The sequence below is a fragment of the Rhinopithecus roxellana genome, chromosome 17, assembly GCF_007565055.1.
Source record: "Rhinopithecus roxellana isolate Shanxi Qingling chromosome 17, ASM756505v1, whole genome shotgun sequence".
Lineage (NCBI taxonomy): Eukaryota > Metazoa > Chordata > Mammalia > Primates > Cercopithecidae > Rhinopithecus > Rhinopithecus roxellana.
Genome location: NC_044565.1, coordinates 109,413,471 through 109,432,884, shown reverse-complemented (window position 1 = coordinate 109,432,884; position 19,414 = coordinate 109,413,471). Strand labels below are relative to the sequence as shown.

Here is a 19,414-nt window from a genome sequence, read left to right as displayed (position 1 = left end):
ATAATTTTTTACAGTGGTTGCTCTGGGTTTTACAATATACATGTAATTTATTGGTATCAACATTTTATCACTTTGGAGAGTATGGAAGTATGGAAGTCTTACTTCAATTTAGATACCTTTACCTTCCCCACTTAAAAATAGCATTGTCTTGAGTATCAGATGGTGGTATAATTTTTTAGTTTTTATTTGTTTGTTTTGTAGCAGTGGGGTCTTACTATGTTGTCTGGGCTGGTTTCAAACTCCTGGCCTCAAGCTATCCTCCCACCTTGGCCTCCCAAAGTGCTATGATTACAGATGTGAGCCACTGTGCCTGGCCTGCTCGTATAATTTTTGTTTCAATCCTCAAACCTGCTTTATAAACTCATAAGGAGAGTAGTTTATTGTACATATCTATGTGTCTGTTCTTCTTTCTTTCCCAATGCTCCCATATTCCTTCTTTTGCCATTTTCTTTCTGTTTGAGAAACTTCCTTTAGTCAGTCTGTAAGGGTGGGTCTTTTAGAGACAAATACTTGTACTTTTCCTAAATCTGAGGATATCTTATTTCCCTTCATTCTTGAAGAATAGTTTCACTGACTCTAGAATTCATGGCTTGATAGTTCCTTCTTTCAACCCTTGGAAACTGTCACGCCACTCCCTCCCAGCCTGCACAGTTTCAGAGAAGCCTGCTGTCATTTGAATTGATTCTCCCCCACAGATAATTATCATTTCTTCCTGGCTGCTTTCAGGATATTTGGTCTTTAGTTTTTGGAAATGTAATTATGGTGTGTTTTTGCATGCATTTCTTTGGGTTTATCTTATTTGGGTTTTTCTCTGCTTCTTAAATCTGTAGGTTTATGTCTTTTGACAAATTTGGCAGGTTTCAGCCATTATTTCTTTAAATACTCTCTCAGTCCCACTCTCTATTCCTCTCCTCTGAGACTTCCATGACACAAATGTTGGATCTTTTCTTATTGTGCTTGAGGCTGTATTCATTTAGCTTTTTCAGTCTATTTCTTCTTTACTGCTCAGATTGGGTAAATTATATTTTTTGTCCTCAAGTTCATTGACTCTCTCCTGTCATCTCCACTCTACTACTGAGTCCATTTTTGGGGTTTATATTATCGAATTCTACAGTTTCACAATTTCCATTTAGTTCTTTTTAAAGTAACTTCCATTTCTTTGAAAAGATTTTCTATTTTTTGTTGAGTGATAACTGTGATTATTTATTGAAGCATTTTTACGATGGCTGCTTTAAAAATCCTTGTCAGATAATTCCAGCAACTGATTCATCTTTGCATTGAGGTCTTCTGATCATCTTTTTTCATGCCAATGGTGACTGTCCTGGTTCTTGGTATGATGAGTGAGCTCCTATGGTATCCTGGACATTTTGACCATTAGGTTAGGAGACTCTGAGTCCTATTTTAAATCCAGCCACCCTGTTTAGGTCTAGCAGGAAGGCTCTAGCCTACTTTGGGGGCTGTGATTCCAATTATAATTTAATTTTCAGGGCCTTTCTGATACTATTTTAGTCTGTGTGGTTGATCTGGTGCCACTGGGGCTTCTGCTCATCCCTGACAGTGCTGCCTGCGCAGAGCGGGAGGGTGGGAAGAGAGGGTCACCAGGCTGGGCTCTTGTGGTGACAGTGCTCCAATGACCCACGCCTGCTTGGCCATCTGGAGTTCCCTGGTGGCGAAGGGAATTCTCCTGTCTGTAGGGACAAAGTGTACATCCTGGGCTAGGTCATTTTGGGTGGTGAGAACCCCTTGCCAGTGCTCCAGGCCCTTCAGTGTCTCAGTAGGGGAGAGGAGGGTCAGCAGGGTTGGCAATGTGTGGATGTAATTCATGCTGTTTTCTTTTTTTTTTCTTTTTTGAGATGGAGTCTTGCTCTGTCACCCTGGCTGGAGTGTGGTGGCATAATCTCAACTCACTGCAAGCTCCGCCTCCCGGGTTCACACCATTCTCCTGCCTCACCCTCCCAAGTAGCTGGGACTACAGGCGCCCACCAGCACGCCGGCTAATTTTTTGTATTTTTATAGAGACGGGGTTTCACCGTGTTAGCCAGGATGGTCTCGATCTCCTGACCTTGTGATCTGCCCGCCTCGGCCTCCCAAAGTGCTGCGGTTACAGGCGTGAGCCACTGTGCCTGGTCAATTAATGCTGTTTTTAAACGTAGGTTGAAAAAACAGCTGGCCAGGTGCGGTGACTGACTCATGCTTGTAATCTCAGCAGTTTGGGAGGCCGAGGCAGGCTGATAACCTGAGGTCAGGAGTTCGAGACCAGCCTGACCAATATGGAGAAACCCTGTCTCTACTAAAAATACAAAATTAGCTGGATGTGGTGGCGCATGTCTGTAATCCCAGCTACTGGGGAGGCTGAGGCAGGAGAATCACTTGAACCCGGGAGGCGGAGGTTGTGGTGAGCCGTGATAGTGCCATTGCACTCCAGCCTGGGCAGGAAGAGTGAAACTCAGTCTCAAAAAAAAAAAAAAAAAAGAAAAAGAAAAAGAAAAAAGAAAGAACCAAACTTGTCTTTTTGTCTTCATTTTCTCTGTATTTTACGTGATTCTATTCATTCTGAAGTATCTAGAAGGTGGACAGTGTTCTCTACCTGTGAAAGATTACTTCCAGCAGTGGGCGCAGTGGGTGTGGTACCCCAGCACCCTCTCCTTGATGGTACATCTGGCTGGCATGGTTCTTTGTTTGTTTGGGCTTGCTTGTTTGAATTTTCAAGCGTGAATGCCTTTAAGCAGGTCATGCTACTCCAGTTCACAGCAGCCCCTATGGCTTGCTTATTCATTGATTCCTCAATTGTTTATTAAGCACATACTATGTGCCAGAAAATGTTCGAGGGGCCGAGGATTCCCAGTGAGCAAATCAGACAAAACCCAAAAAAATCCCTGTGCTCAAGGTAGTCACACTCTTGGGCATCTTCCAGCTTTGTCCCTGTCCAGTTTCTCCTACTTTCCTCCCTTGCCTGCCAATAAACATCTGAGGCTGGGCCTTGTTCTGAGGAAGGAATGTATGGATCGAGGACCTCTTAGAGTAATTTTTACCAGTCTTTTTACTTTGCTGTTTTTATTTCATCACTGCTGAAAGTAATGTGCCATATAAAAAGACAGTATAAAGGATTCGCCAATATATTGATTTAGTAGAAATACTTTATGAAGAAAAACAGGCAGTGTTGACTTTAAAACATTCTTGAAAAATGCTTTTGGAGGTGATGTGTTCTCTGATGCTGGAATGACAGTTTTGAAGGCTGGAAACTATTTGCTGAGGGAGAGTGGTGTGTAAAACACCAAGTAGCATCTTTGGGCCAATGTAGACCAAAAAGATCACATCCTAAGATGATTAGAAATCTTCCATGCAGAATGCTGGGACATGGAAAATGTCTCAGCTTCAATTGCACAGAACCCCGGAATCAGAAAAACCTTTAAAAGTTCGTTTTAGGAAGAATTATTTCTCATTGTGGATATCAGACATTATGTCAAGCAGTGACATTGGCTAAAAACATACACCATACAATGAAGGTGCTCAGTAGGGCTAACGGATGAAATTCCCTGAACTGTTCCTTACAGAGGCCTGATGGAGGTGCCTTTCCAGGTCTGCATCATGGAGGACGAGTGTTTCCCATCGAATGCCTGGACACGTCTGCTCACAGGTCTTAACCCAGGTTGGGGGATGGTGCCCACGGCCAGTTTTGAGAGCAGATAGAAGATGGGTTCTCCTTCCATAAAATCCCCCTGAATCTTCTTTCATTAAATACTCCAGAAGTATTTACTGATGGAGGTAAGATTTAGATGGTACTAACCTGAACCAGATTTTTTTTTTTTTTTTTTTTTTTTTTTTTTTAAAGCAGCCTAGGGCTTAAACAGGCTCAAAAGCTGCCACTTCCTAGCTGGGAGGAGCAGGCACGTCACAGCCCACTCAGATTCAGCCTCCTCCCTTGGCAATCGGGGGCCACAGCAGCTGCCCTCTTGCTCACGGAGGACAGAGCGGGGCAGGGTGTGCCAAGGTGTCTTGCACAACCGTACCCTCTTATTTTGGAGGATGAACACTGGTTCCTGGTGGGGGATGGTGCAGGCTGACATTCTTTTTTTTTTTTTTTTTTTTTTGAGACGGAGTCTTGCTCTGCCGCCCAGGCTGGAGTGCAGTGGCGCGATCTCAGCTCACTGCAAGCTCCGCCTCCCGGGTTTACGCCATTCTCTCGCCTCAGCCTCCCGAGTAGCTGGGACTACAGGCGCCCGCCACCTCACCCGGCTAGTTTTTTGTATTTATTTTTAGTAGAGACGGGGTTTCACCGTGTTAGCCAGGATGGTCTTGATCTCCTGACCTCGTGATCCGCCCGCCTCGGCCTCCCAAAGTGCTGGGATTACAGGCGTGAGCCACCGCGCCCGGCCAGGCTGACATTCTTTTCTCTGTTTCCATAGTACTTCCACACACTCCTCACCTCCTCCCCTCATCCAGCAAGAAAACACAGTGCTTACCTGATGAGCTCTACTGTTTCTGAATACATCGTATAAGGAGATTTGGATTCCATGGGGCCTTGTTCCATTGCATTTCCACACTCAATAAACGACAACGCCGCTTCAGCATAGTTCAAAGCCTTTCCAAACTTTTCCACCTGATCAACAGAATCAATACAGTGTCTTCCTGAACAACAGTTTTTTTTAAATGGCATTGTCATGTAGTTTATACACTTTGAGAAACCCAACTCTGACTTCTAAAATCCTATGAATGAAGCCGAGAGAAAGAAATAGAATACTTCTTTTTCTAGTTATTTTCTCGAACTGCTACTGGCTTGGAGTAAGTGAGCAAACAGTTACGTACAGAATTGTATCAAACCCATGTGACAGCTGCCAATCAACATAGCTCAGAACTGCATAGCTGCTCTGATTTCTGTTTCCCTCTTTCTAACCCCTAATGGTTTGGAGACTTCATTCCTTGTTCCTCCATGCTATGCTAAATATGCATCAAAGTTCATAGGTCTGGTCCCATATAAGAGTTTTCATACTTCTTTTGGTACATCCCCAACTCAGATGGTTCCAGGCCTTGGTTATTATCTTTTACATTACTTGTGGCACTTACATCTCCATGCCTTCCTCTTAATTTTTTTTTTTTTCTTTTTTGAGATAGAGTCTCCCTCTGTAGCCCAGGCTGGAGTGCAGTGGTGCCATCTGGGTTCACTGCAACCTCTGCCTCCTAGGTTCAAGCGATTCTCTTGCCTCAGCCTCCCAAGTAGCTGGAATTACAGGCATAACCATGCCTGGCCTTGTTTTTTGTTGTTGTTGTTAATATTTAGAACCTCACTTAAGAGTGAGAGTGAGTAGGGGAAAGGAGAGGAGACAAACCTCAAGGAGCTATTTCAGCTTTGCTAAAATGGGACAAAAAGTTGAAAATTATTAATAAAAATGATTTTTGGTTGGGCATGGTGGCTCATGCCTGTAATCCCAGTGTTTTGGGAAGGTGAGGCAGGAGCATCACTTGAGTCTGGAAGTTTGAAGTTACAGTGAGCTATGATCACCCCAGTGTGCTCCAGCCTGGACACCAGAGCAAGACCCTGTCTCTAAAAGCAAAACAAAACATATTTCTATGGAATTATCTGTAGCTGTCTAAATTTGTGTTATTCTTTCCCCACATCAGCAAGGGCAGCCACAAAGCAGCTTTATATTCTTAAGATCTCATAAATCTAAACTTACACATCAAGCTCCTGGCTCCACACCTTACTACTCTTTGTAGGTAATTACATATTCTAACTCTGGATTGCAAAATCTCCACAATTTTCAAATGATTCATTCATCAATTAAAACCAAATGACATAATACTCAAATACTATTCCAAGTCTTGCCACTAAAAATACAAAAAAAAAAAAAAAAAGAAAACTTCCTTAGTAATGATAGCTTCAAAAACAGAAATTCAGAGCAAAACCTCCTCTCACTAGCAAATAAAATTTGTAAACAGCTTATAAAGCTAGTGTAGGTTATAATGCAACATTTCTTTTTCTTTCTTTCTTTTTTTTTTTTGGAGACAAGGTCTGACTGTGTCACCCAGGCTGAAGCATGGTGGCGTGATCTTGGCTCACTGCAACCTCTGCCTCCTGGGTTCAAGCGAGTCTTCTGTCTCAGCCTCCCAAGTAGCTGGGATTACAGGTGTGCACCACCACATCTGGCTAATTTTTTTTTTTTTTTTTGTATTTTTAGTAGAGACAGGGTTTCACCATGTTGGCCAGGCTGGTCTTGAACTCCTGACCTCAAATGATCTGCCCGCCTCAGCCTCCCAAAGTGCTGGGATTACAGGTGCGAGCCACCTTGTCTGGCCTGTAATGAAATATTTCTTGTTAACACTTTCAGAGGAAGTCATTTCATTTAGTATTAATATTTCCTAAAGCACCGAATTCTGTGGTATGTGCACTCCACAAGCCAAAGCTCTTTCCAGTAACAGATAATATACTTGGAGAGAGAAAATGTACACCTACAAGATAGCTCAAAGTGCAAGGCAGTCTGTGATTACCCAACAAAATGCAAAACGAGGCATCCGGTGCAAATGAGATGGAGGGAAGGGAGCTAGTGAGAGGGCTGCGGAGAGGCTGGGAAGGCCACAGGCAGGAGACTGAATATGATGCCAGGAAGAAAGGGTAGGTTTTGGCTAGATTTGGGGAGGACACTGAGGGTGTGAGTATGCCTGTGAGAGTGTGTGACAGTGAATCCCTGAAAAGGCCCGCTGGCTGGCAGGAGCCAGGTGTGCTTAGAGGTCAGTAGGGGACCAGCCTGGCTGGAGCAGTGTCTTCTCTTGGGAAATCATCAACAGGAAAGATAGGGTTGGGCAAGAGCACAATGAATGAATAATGCTGTCAACTTTAGATGCTGGATTCACGCAGAAAATCTCTTTCTCCTTAAAAATCTGATGCTCTTCTCCAAGAGTGGCCATACATCAGCTTCTCCAGATGACCAGAACCGTCCATCAGACTTGGACTGTGTGGACAAGAGCTGTACCTTCCGCTGCCCTTCTCTATTTTCTGATATGTAGGGGTTATTCCTCCTGTACCCCAGTGTGCCTAGGCAGTGGTCTTCACGTAAACAAGTGTTTAATAGGTGACGTCGGTAGCACTGGAAGAGGGGTACTGTAACCGTTTAAACATCTTCATATTCTGAAGGTCACTGGAAATGCCTTCTTCATGTCCAGCACCTGCCTCAATCTCAGTTATGAACACTGGACGAGACTAAAACTCGAGTTACTAGGTGGGAAGCAGTCCCTCTGGACTTCATTCATTTAAGAGGGAACAACCATATGATCTCTTTTAGAAAACAAAACAAAAGTTTTCTATCTCTTGCCTGGGAGCTTCAAGCTTTCCAAAACAGGAGATTATCCAAGCAAGAAAAGTTATTCTTTGAAAACATCAAATCATGGTGACTTTAGAGTCTTATGTGCAGATAACAGTTCCGTGTTGTATGGTTTCAGAGAAAGCATTCATTTTGGCAGATACATGTGAAGAACACAAGTGTTTTTGAAAAGAGATTTGATCCTGGGAGCGAGCCAAGGGTTTGTCAGGCTAACAAGAGAAAAATGCAAATCTAGATTTCATTTTTTAAAGGAAAAAAAAAAAAATACTACCACCCACTGCCTCCACTGGCTCTAGTTACTATTCAAACCTTAGGACTAAATTGAAATATTCATTTATCCAGGGCTTTTTCCCAGTCAGGCATTATTGGTTGAAGTCATAATTTATTGGGCTATGAACACTTGATTATATAAACATTTCTCCATTTAACAGACCCAGCCATCCTTGTAATAGATTTTATAATTACCCTAGCTATATTGTCCCAGTGATGAAGCTGCAGTACACACGTAATTTGGAAGAATGTATCTGGAAAGAAAAGGGTCTCACCATTGCATCTGCTTTATGCTTCATTCGTTTAGCTTCTTGCATAAAATAATCGGCACTGCGAGGCCTACAAGGAGGGAATGATATTGAACGTCATTATGGCTTAAGTGCAAGATCTTTTTAAAATATTCCTTCCTCTCACTCAAACTTAAGGCGCAATTTAAAAACTCTGCTTAATGTGGAATTAAGTGTGTTTTCTGCCTTTCCAAATTACTGCCTATATGTCAAATACCACAATAAATTTTCTCTTAAGTTAGCAATTGGAAACACACTCAACATATGCCAGTAGTCTCTCTTTACAGTGGCTTTAACATGGCCCCCTAGTGCCTAATTTGTGAATATATTTTTTATTGTATGGCGAAAAAAACAAGTGAGAAATCTTATTTTATGCAATATTTACATAAAACAATCCCCTTTTAATGTAAACATTGTACATATACCTCATAATAATTGTATGGATATATATGGGTGAGTATATTTATGTATCCTTATGAAAATAAGTGCATTTATATGCATATCTAGTACCCAAGAGTTTTATGTATATATATAGAATTATCTTAAAGCCTCACAGTGAAAAATAAAAAGAGATAATGTTGGATGATTACATTCCAGTTGTAATGAAGTTAATTGTCAAATGATGTCTACCTTGTAACAATGCAAACATGCCATGTATTCTCTAGAGTTCTGATTAGCTAGCTGGTAAACATTAACAGCAGACATGTGGATTATTAAAGCAATAACCCCGGCCAGCGGTGACTCTGCTGGGAGATGAAGGTAACTCATCCAGAGACTGATTTGAGTGTGTGTAATGAGGTCCAGTGACGCTAAGGTCCTCATTGGACAGTGCCTTTAAGTGTTTAGCCCGATAGATTAAAAAAATGACCTCCTTTAGGCACCAGCGGCATAAACTTTATATAATCAATAAACTTCACCTATTCATGAATATCAAATATAAGCCAGGACTCTCTGAATGGGAGATACGGCGGAAGTAGTGCTATTCATCATGGACTGTTTAGCTTCTTATTGCAGGCTTATTTTGAACTGCCTTATTTCAGATCCTAATGGGATCTTTTACCTTATTGTAATATTAGGTAGTCAGAGCGTTCGTGTATCCAAAGAGGTCAAAATGCTTAGAAAAGCAATGTGTGACAATGCTTTTCTGTGACAATGACATTGCCTTTTAATCAAACAAACCAGAATCACAGCATGGTTTTGGGGTCCAGGTGGCTCCTCACCCCACCCCACACCCCCCACTGAGGGCTGGAACTATTCATTCACTGTGCTGGGTCTTTCACTGAGGGTGAGGCCCGAGGTCTCCTTCCTAGGAAGGCCCTGCTCCTGCCACTCCATGTTCTCCCTTCACCCATGCTTTCCCCATCTCCTGGACACCCATGCTTTCCCCATCTCCTGGACACCCATGCTTTCCCCATCTCCTGGACACCCATGCTTTCCCCATCTCCTGGACACCCATGCTTTCCCCATCTCCTGGACACCCATGCTTTCCCCATCTCCTGGACACCCATGCTTTCCCCATCTCCTGGACACCCATGCTTTCCCCATCTCCTGGACACCCATGCTTTCCCCATCTCCTGGACACCCATGCTTTCCCCATCTCCTGGACACCCATGCTTTCCCCATCTCCTGGACACCCATGCTTTCCCCATCTCCTGGACACCCATGCTTTCCCCATATGAATGGCTTTGTCGTTGCTTTGGTGAGTTTTCCGTCTTTGTCCACAAATTGACACATATTGTCAGAATGTCCACATATTGCCTGGTCTATGCTTCTAACTCTGGCAATTGACGTTATTGTTGTTGTTGTTGTTTGAGAAAGGTTCTCACTCTGTTGCCTAGGCTGGAGGGCAGTGGTATGATCACCAATACTGCAGCATGGGCCCCCTGGGGTTAAGCGACCCTCTCACCACAGCCTCCCAGGTAGCTGCGACTACAGGAGTGTGCCGCGATGCCTGGCTAACTTTTTGTATTTTTAGTAGGGGCAGGGTTTCGCCATGTTGTAAGGGCTGGTCTTGAACTCCCGAGCTCACGTGATCCACCTGCCTCAGCCTCCCAAAGTGCTGGGATTACATGGCTTTCATCACCTTGCCATCCTGCTCACAGACCTAAAATCAGTCTCCAGGGTCTATGAGATCAAATCTCGGTTCAGATCCCCAAAAATCTTGCCTAACCCACTTAACTATGTCACTCATTCACAAAGGCCCTTGACCAAAGTCAGAGGTGGCTCCTCATTGTCTTGATAACATGGCCTCCTGGTCCGAGGGGCTCTCCTCATCACTTCCCCCACCTGGAACACTCTCTTCGCTCTTCAGTCACTGAGTGTCTTCTAGGAGCCAAATGTTGCCTGCCCCTCAATTTCCCCCGCTGTCAGGCATTCCGAGTAACCTTGGTCCATGTTCACTTTTGTCCTTCCTGACCTCACACAGCACTTCTTGTTTACTACACTTGGTATTTCATTATCTTCTGAGCTGTACTGGGCATGTGTGCAACCTGGTTGCTGGTTCATTTGTAGTAAGGACCATGCTGTAGACCTCTTTGATCTTCCCCACCCTGTAGTTTTTGGCACACGGTAGAAGGTAAGCAGGTCTCCCTTGGATGAATGGCACTGAATTCATTTTGAGCTTAGAAGAGTGGTGCCTTCCGATGGGGTGCAGCATTGCGTCCAGTGAGCCAGAGAGTGTCTCCATGGCAACCTGAAATTCTCCACATCATTATCTGTTCTATACTCTAGTATATAAGTTAGGTCATTTTTTTTTTTCTTGCCCTGTTTTGTCACTGACACATCACTACTTCAAATGCATTTCATTTTCATTAAAGGATTATCTTGGTAATAAGCTACGGCTTCTTAGTTTCCACCAGCCTTCTAAGTTACCCTTATGGATGGCAGCGGCTCCTAATTCCTAATATAAGCTCCTTCATCACTATTGTTTTCAGCTGCAGCATAGGAGCATATTTTTAAGTCCTGATATGGAGGCTGAGTCACAGACTCTCACAATAGCGCCTGTGGGTAAGTAACATAATTTTCTGACCGTATCAGAGCAGCTATCATCAGAGCAGTAACCTGAGATGCTAATAGCATAGGTACCACCTGGAGGCCACTTACGAACACATTTGTTAGAACTCTCATCTTTGCATAGAATGGAGGGCTCACTGTCGTGAGTCACTGAAGATTGCCTGATGATTGCCCCATTTTCTCCTTTCGGGTGATGTCTGGTGCCGTACTTCCAGAGCAGATCATTATAAAGCCAGTGGGACCAGTAGGATGTCACCCCGTGTCCAGCCTCGCCACCAACGCACGCTTTCACAAAGGCATTCCTTCTGACATCAATACCCAAGTCAGTGGGAAAAGTAAAATTGCTGTCACCGTTGTGACCGTTATAGAATATAATACAGCAAAGGTACTAAAATGAGATCTTATCTCAGTGTTCAAACAGATTTTCCATCTCATCTTTTATTTATTTTTTTAACCTGGAACACCTAGAGTTTTTGTCTTCCATTGGTGTAATAAAATTCTTCCCGTTGTTTTCCACAGTGATGGTATTTTATGATGATACACGAGCAAACCTAATCAAAGTTTAATTAAACACCACAAATGTAACTAACCGTGAATCTTGGGCTCTTCAGAAACGGGGCGTGAGTGATCTGAAAGCCAGAGCTTAGCTGCATGCATCTTCATTATGAGAGCTCTCTCCAACAAAAGCATTCTGAGCATTTGATCCAAATAGAATGTTTTCTTTTCTTCTCTTCCCCCTCCCGCCACCCCCACCTAGAAACACACGGCCTTGGTTCTCAGCAACATCAGGGTTTGAGCTACCCCCATATTTCTTCTGGCACAGGAATATTAAAGCAACCTTGCTTTTTGTTCTCCTTTGTGATTGGGATAGAGTTGAATGGTCTCCCACGGAGAGCCTGGCAGACTCCTTTCTGTAATTCCTACCTCTGTGAAATGCCGCCCTCGGCAGAGCCAGCCTGTTTTGTGAAAACTGGCAGGGATGAGAGCCCAATGTGTTTGAACAAGAAGTTCCTCAGCACGGCAGAAATTGGATGATTTTCTTCGGGAAGTTGAAATCCAAATCAGACAAATAGGCAACTGCATACCAAATGAATTCATCATCTGCTATCCGATATGTCAGCTTGTCATCTGACAAGCCCCAGAGGTGTTAATATGTCCCAAGCTTTGAGGAGAATGCATAAGAAGTTAAGTAATGATTTTTAATACACAGAGTCAGTGATGACTATGGATGAGGGGACTTCAGAGTCCGCCGCTCCAGGATGCTGGCACCGGCTTTCCAGGCCCTTCCCCACAGACGCAGGTAGATTGCATCTGGGTAGCAAGGATTCAATACAGCTTTTATTTCCACAACTTTGATGTTGGCTGGGGCCCCAGAGTCCCTGGAACCTGGCTCCTCCCAGGCACAAGCGGTCATTCACTGTTTCTTCCAGGCCACAGGCTCCTGCAGGCGACTGCCTCCCTCTCAGCCGGGCACAGGAGGCCGGGTCTGCTCTGCAGGATGTTCAGGCTAAGTGGGGCAGGTTTGGGTCACTGAATCCAAAGTAACTTTCTGTTGAAATGGGAAATTATCAATCTGATGGTTGTTTTTCTCTGAGTGACATTTAAAATAATCTTACAAAACCCTAAAAATGATCGGACAGCTGAGATTTCAGTCCAGGAGATCTGAATGTCCTTGTCCTCCCCGCAACCTGCCTTGGCAAATTCTACTCTCCATTTCTTTCTCTCTCTCTCTCACTCATTCTTACTCTCACTCTCTGTTTTGGTTAGAACAAAAGCAGCACCTGGCCTTGAGACAGGGATTTCATAATGGGAGGAATTCTAAATGAAGACCAATAAAGGCTTCATGATTCATCAGGAAAACAAGAAGGTAGGGTCCTGCTTTGAAAGGACTAGGAGAGGAGACCCTCAGGAGAACATGCCCACTGCAAGCCCTGGGTGGGGGGTTGGGAGCACCTTCCCTGCTGTCATTTCGCCTACTCAAGGATCTCAACTAGTGTCCTTTGACTAAATCATGCTGCTGGGGATCCAACCTTTTACAATATGGGAGTCTTCCCATCCTCTATAAAATTAAAATCCTTTTAGCTCTGAGACTGCTGTGCTAAGTACATTACAAATGTCAAGTCCCTCTTCCTTCCTCATGGCCACATTTCACACGCCATGACCTTCAGTGCCTGGCGGCTATAGTCAGTCTTTCCTCACTGTCAGGAGGTTCAGGTAGCCGGGCTCCTGTTATGGGCACCATGGGGACAGAAGGGACGTTTGGTGGTTTGGCTGAATGTGCTGATTGTGACTGACTTTTCCATGTGACATACAGGCAGCAGCCAGCACTTCCTCTGGGGAACGGCAGGCAGCCCTGGCACCTGGGGTTCTCTGGCTTCCTAGCACAGCAGAACGGCAGGCAGGATGGAGGAGGTGGTTTTCCAGCCAAGCATCTCATCACCACGTAGCTCTGTTCAGGACTTCTGTACTGAGGCCTTCATGACACAGGTGTTCGCTCTCAATTTTCCCCAGCCGAGAATTCCCCTGTCACTAATTATGATACCAAGTGACTTACAGCTCATGGCTTTGCACTAGTAAGATCAGTTTTCTAGGCCTCAAGTTGAATCAAGTGCTATCTATTCATTGACATACATTCTTACAGATCTGTTTTTTAAACAAATGTTTGGTAATCATACAAGTCTCACCTTAATACTGTAGCTGTCAAGCAGTGAATGTTGTGTATTTGCTAAATGTCAGGGGGAGGAGGTGAGGTCGCACTGCCACCAATATGAGCCCACAACATACAAAGGACAGGCTGACCTGGATCACATTTTTAAAATAAATGTTATTCTGCTCAGTTCTGTCTGTATCCCAAAGGAACTAACTGGTGCCTGTTTACAAGCATTCCAGGAATTACAGGCGCATGCTACCACATCCGGCTAATTTTTGGTAAGTAACATAGGAAAAGGGGCTTGGAAGCCCATGAATTTACATTCACCTGCATGTAGATTCCTTATAGTCATAGAAAAAAAATTGCAGGCACTCTTTCCTGGGAATGTCATTTATAATTCAGCTGGGTTCATTCAACACTTGTTATTGAGAGCCTACTGGCTTCAGCTGTTGTCTGAATCCCATGTTTATTCAACCATTAACATGTATTTATAATACAAAGAGATGAGTTTACTTTTTTTAAAAAGCTGCACGATGCGGCTTTAAAAATTAAATGACAGTGTGGCATCTGTTACTTTTTGGATCACTGTAACTGGATTTTCATCAACTTGAAATCACTCCAGTGCTAATTATCTAGTCCTTTCTTTTCTTCCATTGGTAGCCTCTCTTTGGTCATTTCACTGCTTGTTTTTAAAAAGGGCTAAAGTTCACTCTTCACCCTTGGTGAAGAGAAGTCAAGGGAAGTGATGGGCTGGGCTGAGGTCTTCCTCTGTCACTGAGGGTGCTGGTGGGGAAGCTGGCACAGAATGGAGGTGGGCAGGGAGGTAGAGAATTCAATTTAGTAATCCTAGGAAACCTTCCTGGAGAGGTCACCATATGCCTCTCTCTCCCCTGAAGAACTGAGAATTAATTAATCGTTATACTTCAACTCTTGTGCCTGTACTTGGCACTTAGTAAGTACTCCATATGTACCAAATGGAACCTGGGAGACATTTTGTACAATTTTAGGTGACATCTTAGCCCAGTGATCTCTTGAAGGTTGCTTATTTTTACTGCTTAAAGGAAGAGACGATGCCTATTTTTGCTTTTTTTCTTTTTGATATGAAGTTACACTCTTGTGGCCCACACTGGAGTGCAATGGCGCGATCTCAGCTCACTGCAACTTCCACTTCCTGGGTTCAAGTGATTCTCCTGCCTCAGCTTCCTGAGTAGCTGGGATTACAGGCACATGCGATCACGCCTGGCTAATTTTTCTTTTTTGTGTTTTTAGTAAAGATGGGACCAGCCTACGTTGGCCAGGCTGGTCTCAAACTCCTGACCTCAAGTGATCCACCCACCTCGGTCCCGCGAAGTGCTAGGATTATATGCATGAGCCACTGTGCCCGGCCTATTTTTGCTTTTCAAGCTTGAAGAATCTTTCCACAACTTTCTTAGTTCGACGGTTGAGTGGCTGTTTGAGTTGCATATTTATTTTACTGTTATGGATTTCAAATCAGTCGGGACACATGGCAATTGGAATGCGACATCTATCTCTCCATATGATGGATATGAAACAGTGCTTTTTTATTCTATTATATCTATATCCATAAAAGGAGAAACAGTTTCATTGTGGCTGTCAGCCAGGAAAATTATACGTATTGCTAATGGGAAGAACAAATGATAACAGCCTCTTTGCTCACACTGATAGTGACAAAATTATATTAGTTTCAGCCATAGCAGATTGAGAGACATTTCCTCTTATAAAAAGTCCAAGGGCTGCCAGCCATGGTGGCTCCTGCCTATAATCCCAGCACTTTGGGAGGCTGGGGTGGGAGGGCTGCTTGAGGCCAGGAGTTTGAGACCAGCCTGGGCAACACAGTGAGACATTTTTTTTTTTTTTTTTTTTTTTTGAGACAGAGTCTCGCTGTTGCCCAGGCTGGAGTGTGGTAGCACGATCTCAGTTTACTGCAACCTCTGCTGCCCAGGTTCAAGCAATTATCTGCCTCAGCCTCTGGAGTAGCTGGGCTTACAGGTGCCCACTACCACGCCCAGCTAATTTTTGTATTTTTAGTGGAGACGGGATTTCACCATCGTGGCCAGGTTGGTCTTGAACTCCTGACCTTGTGATTCACCCGTCCCAGTCTCCCAAAGTGCTGAGATTACAGCTGTGAGCCACCGTGCCCAGCAGTGAGACACTTTTCCTACAAAAAAAAAAAAAATTAACTGGGGGTGGTAGCATGCACCTGTAGACCCAGCTACTCAGGAGGCTGAGGCAGGAAGATAGCGTAAGCCCAGGACTTTGAGGCTGCACTGAGCCATGCTTATACCACTGCACTCTAGCCTGGGTGACAGGGCAAGACTCTGTCTCAAAAAAAAAAAAAAAAAAAAAAAGTCCAAGTACCTGTAGATCAAAGCACAGTCATTTAGTTGTTGCTGTTTCTGACCCAGCTTTCTGGTTCATACACTGGAAAATTCCTTGCATTTTAATATGACATATGTATTTGTATTTTATGTGTATATACCATGCTCTCAAAACCATCCACTGCAAGTATGCGGTGGTGTGAGTACCTCAAGGTCTAATGCTCCTTCTGTTTGATCATGTTGTTGGGTTATGACTTCCAAATGCAGATTTCTACGTTATCCTTACACACAATTCTAATCTCTCCTTTTTACAAATGGCTGAAGTTCACATGAACAATTTATATCCTGAACCTTAATTATAAATGTAGTTTGCCACCTGACTATACTCCCACTCCATGCCCTCCCTGGGGATTAATCACCACCTACCTCCCTGGCTGCTTGGCAAAGGCGATGTAGACAGTGAGAGGAAGGGGGTGGTGAGGGCCAGGAGTGTGGGTGGGACGCAGCTGCCACCACAGGAAGAGAGAAAACACACATGCCCTCCTGGGCTGCCCTCAAGCTTTCCTATACCCAGTTACCTTGGAATGTGTTCATTTAACAAAACAAACAACGAATGTGGACTTGGCTTTCACCCCCAAAACTCTGTACCCTAATTAGCTTACGGGAGTCCATGCAGTACTTGAAGACTACAACTTAGTATTTTAAATTTCCCAAGGAAGTGTACGGAGGTGAATAAATAGATCATGCCAAGACTCCGGGTGGCAGTTACGGATGGAGGAGCGGGGCGGACGATGAGGCTGGAGTAGCCACCCCTGCATGGTGCTTTCTCTGCTCCACGTGATACCCCTTAGGAGATGTCATTTAATGGGTCCTAGGAGGGCCCCGCTGAGCGAGCTGTGGCATTTGTCACTGGGACTCTTGGACATGTAGAACCGTTTTATTTTCCAACATCCAGTGGGGTTAGTGGTTTGCAGTCTGTCTCAGCTAGACTAGAAGCCCTCAGAGGGCAGGACAGCCTATTTCTGCAGCTGCTGCACCCTGGGGCTGAATGTTTCCTGCCTCACCCAGCCATGTATTTGACGTCCGTAGGACCACTAAACCTGAAAAGAGGATTCAAACTGAGTATCTTCTGCCTTCCAGGCTTGTCCTTGACACACACATTTTCCCTAAGAGCCGAAATAATTTTCAGCATCATTTGATCATTTCTCATTTGTCATTTTCAGCCTCTCGAGAGCATTCCAGGATGTTATTTTTATTCATCTTCTCCTCTTGCTTTTCCTCCTTTTAAAATGATGCTGGGAATGGAAGTTATACTTGGGTGAGACTGAAAGTGCTAGAATTGGGTGAAGGATGATGGCATTTTTTTTCCTATAGAAGAATCATTTATACTATTATAAAGAATATAGCAGTTGGAGGAAAAAAGCTTTCAGGAGTAAATCACTATTATTCATTGCCTATTATAATTTACAAAAACAACAATGCTTCTCTTTCTAGTAGCATAAAACTGCCGACAACCCACGGTACAAGTGCTTAGAAGTCTAAGACTCATTAATGCTATTCGCCTTTGTCTTCTGATGTCCAACCCCGTTAGCACTGATCATTCTGTCTACCCAAAAACCCCACCAGGACTCAGGCATGCACTCAAAATTAAGGCTCCAATTCCCTTCAAGAGGGACATTTAAATGACCAAGTCCCAGGGGAAAAAAAGGCCACACTGTTGCTGAAGGTGGCCACACCAAGGTGTCCACGCCCCTTCCACCTGAGCAGCTTCTGTTCTGTCTTGCCCCTCACCATATTAAAAAAGTCTGAACTTACATATCATCGAAGACAAGTTTCTGCCTCTTGCAGTCCCTGTGGCCGTTGGAGCCTGGAGACCACGGCTCCGTCTGCGGTCGTGACTTGTGGAGGGGAATGTTTTCAGAATTGTTGTGAGCTGCTTTCTAAACAAGAAACAACACATGTCTTTGAGAAACTGGCCACCTGGTGAAGCGAGCAGCCATCACATACATACATACATACATACATAGAGTATCTTTGGCTCTACAGAACATCTTTGTGTGCTGTATTAGAATGGATGGTGATTGTGTCTCAATAAAGAAATATATGCCTTCTAGGTATTTGCCGAAGGCTTCTACCTTTGTTCTCAACTGTCATTCTCATGACACTATCCAAAGGGAAGTCATGACACCCACTCTCACAGACCCAGAAACAGGCTTGGTGAGGTTCAGCAACTTGCCTACACTCAGTGACTGTGGTGGCGGCCAGGGGTTAGGGTTTAGACGCCTACTTTTCCCGGTCCGCTAGACTGGAGGCTGGCCAGTTCAGTTTTCATCAGCATCCTCCAAGGGGCTGGTGAAAACACAGATTGTCAGGCTCCACACTGAGAGTCTGGGATTCAGCAGGGCTGGGGTGGGGAACTAGAATCTGCCCTTCCATCTGGTTCCTAGTGATGCGGATGCTGCAATCACCCGCGATCCTGGAACCATGCTTTCAGAACCATTCACCATCACTGCCTCTTGCAAAAGATAAGTCACTCAGCTCACAGGCTTGCTGGCTCTCGTTGGCTGTCTGTGAAGACCAGAAGGAGTCAATGGGAATCACTAGGAATTACTAAAAAATAAATTCTAGGCCAGGTGCAGTGGCTCACACCTGTAATTCCAGCACTTTGGGAGGCCAAGGCAGGTGGATCACCTGAGGTCAGGAGTTCAAGACCAGCCTGGCCAACATGGCAAATCCCCGTCTCTACTAAAAATACAAAATTTAGCCAGGTGTGGTGGCGGGCGCCTGTAATCCCAGCTACACGGGAGGCTGAGGCAGGAGAATCACTTGAACCCGGGAGGTGGAGGTTGCAGTGAGCTGAGACTGTGCCACTGCACTCCAGCCTGGGCAACGAGAACAAAAGTCCATCGAATATATGTATATACACATACACACACACACATATATATACACACACATATATATACACATATATATATACACACACACATACACACACATATATATGGAACACATCAGTCTGTGAAAAGTTTTAAAAATCACATTACTCAGGATAGAAACATTTACATGGCACCTACTGTGTGCTAAACACATGGATCATAAAACCGCATCTGAGGTTAGGAAATGCAGATGGTTTCTCTGAAGTAATTAAAATTGAATGTATACAAATGCTGCTTTAAATATGGACTGCTTTTACGTGTAACACTGTAAAGGTTAGAGTCTACTGTTATAGAAGACCAGGAAACTCAGATGTCAACATTTAAAAATTGTTCTTAAACTCCTCCAGTGGCCTCTGCTTGCTATTGGTAAAAGGAGTGATCCCAGTCAAGTGGCCCCTCAGCCATTCTTTGCCTGTGGCCTCTGTGCCCCAGACTCATGGGCCGGTGTCCAGTTCTTTCTTGGGACCTTTGCACTTGCTGCTTCCTCTGCTTCTTACTATATGCCTACTTGCCTTTTAGAGATCTCGCATCAGGGGTCAGCCATCTATGGACAGGGAGTCAAACCTGGCTCTTTTTGTAAATAAAGTTTTATTGGAAATGA

At 44.2% G+C, this 19,414-nt stretch overlaps 1 protein-coding gene across 6 annotated transcripts in view; it reads right to left on the bottom strand.

Annotated features, from left to right (window-relative positions):
- The window catches only part of AFF3 (AF4/FMR2 family member 3), a 628,365-nt gene that overhangs the window by 17,059 nt on the left and 591,892 nt on the right, over positions 1-19,414 (bottom strand). For all 6 annotated transcript variants that reach the window (XM_030920551.1, XM_030920547.1, XM_030920549.1 and 3 more), the window contains 3 exons: positions 17,690-17,814; positions 7,862-7,925; positions 4,464-4,600 (listed from right to left, as the gene is read on the bottom strand). In XM_030920551.1, coding sequence (XP_030776411.1) covers positions 4,464-4,600; positions 7,862-7,925; positions 17,690-17,814 — 326 coding nt within the window. The remainder of the gene's footprint in view (positions 1-4,463; positions 4,601-7,861; positions 7,926-17,689; positions 17,815-19,414) is intronic.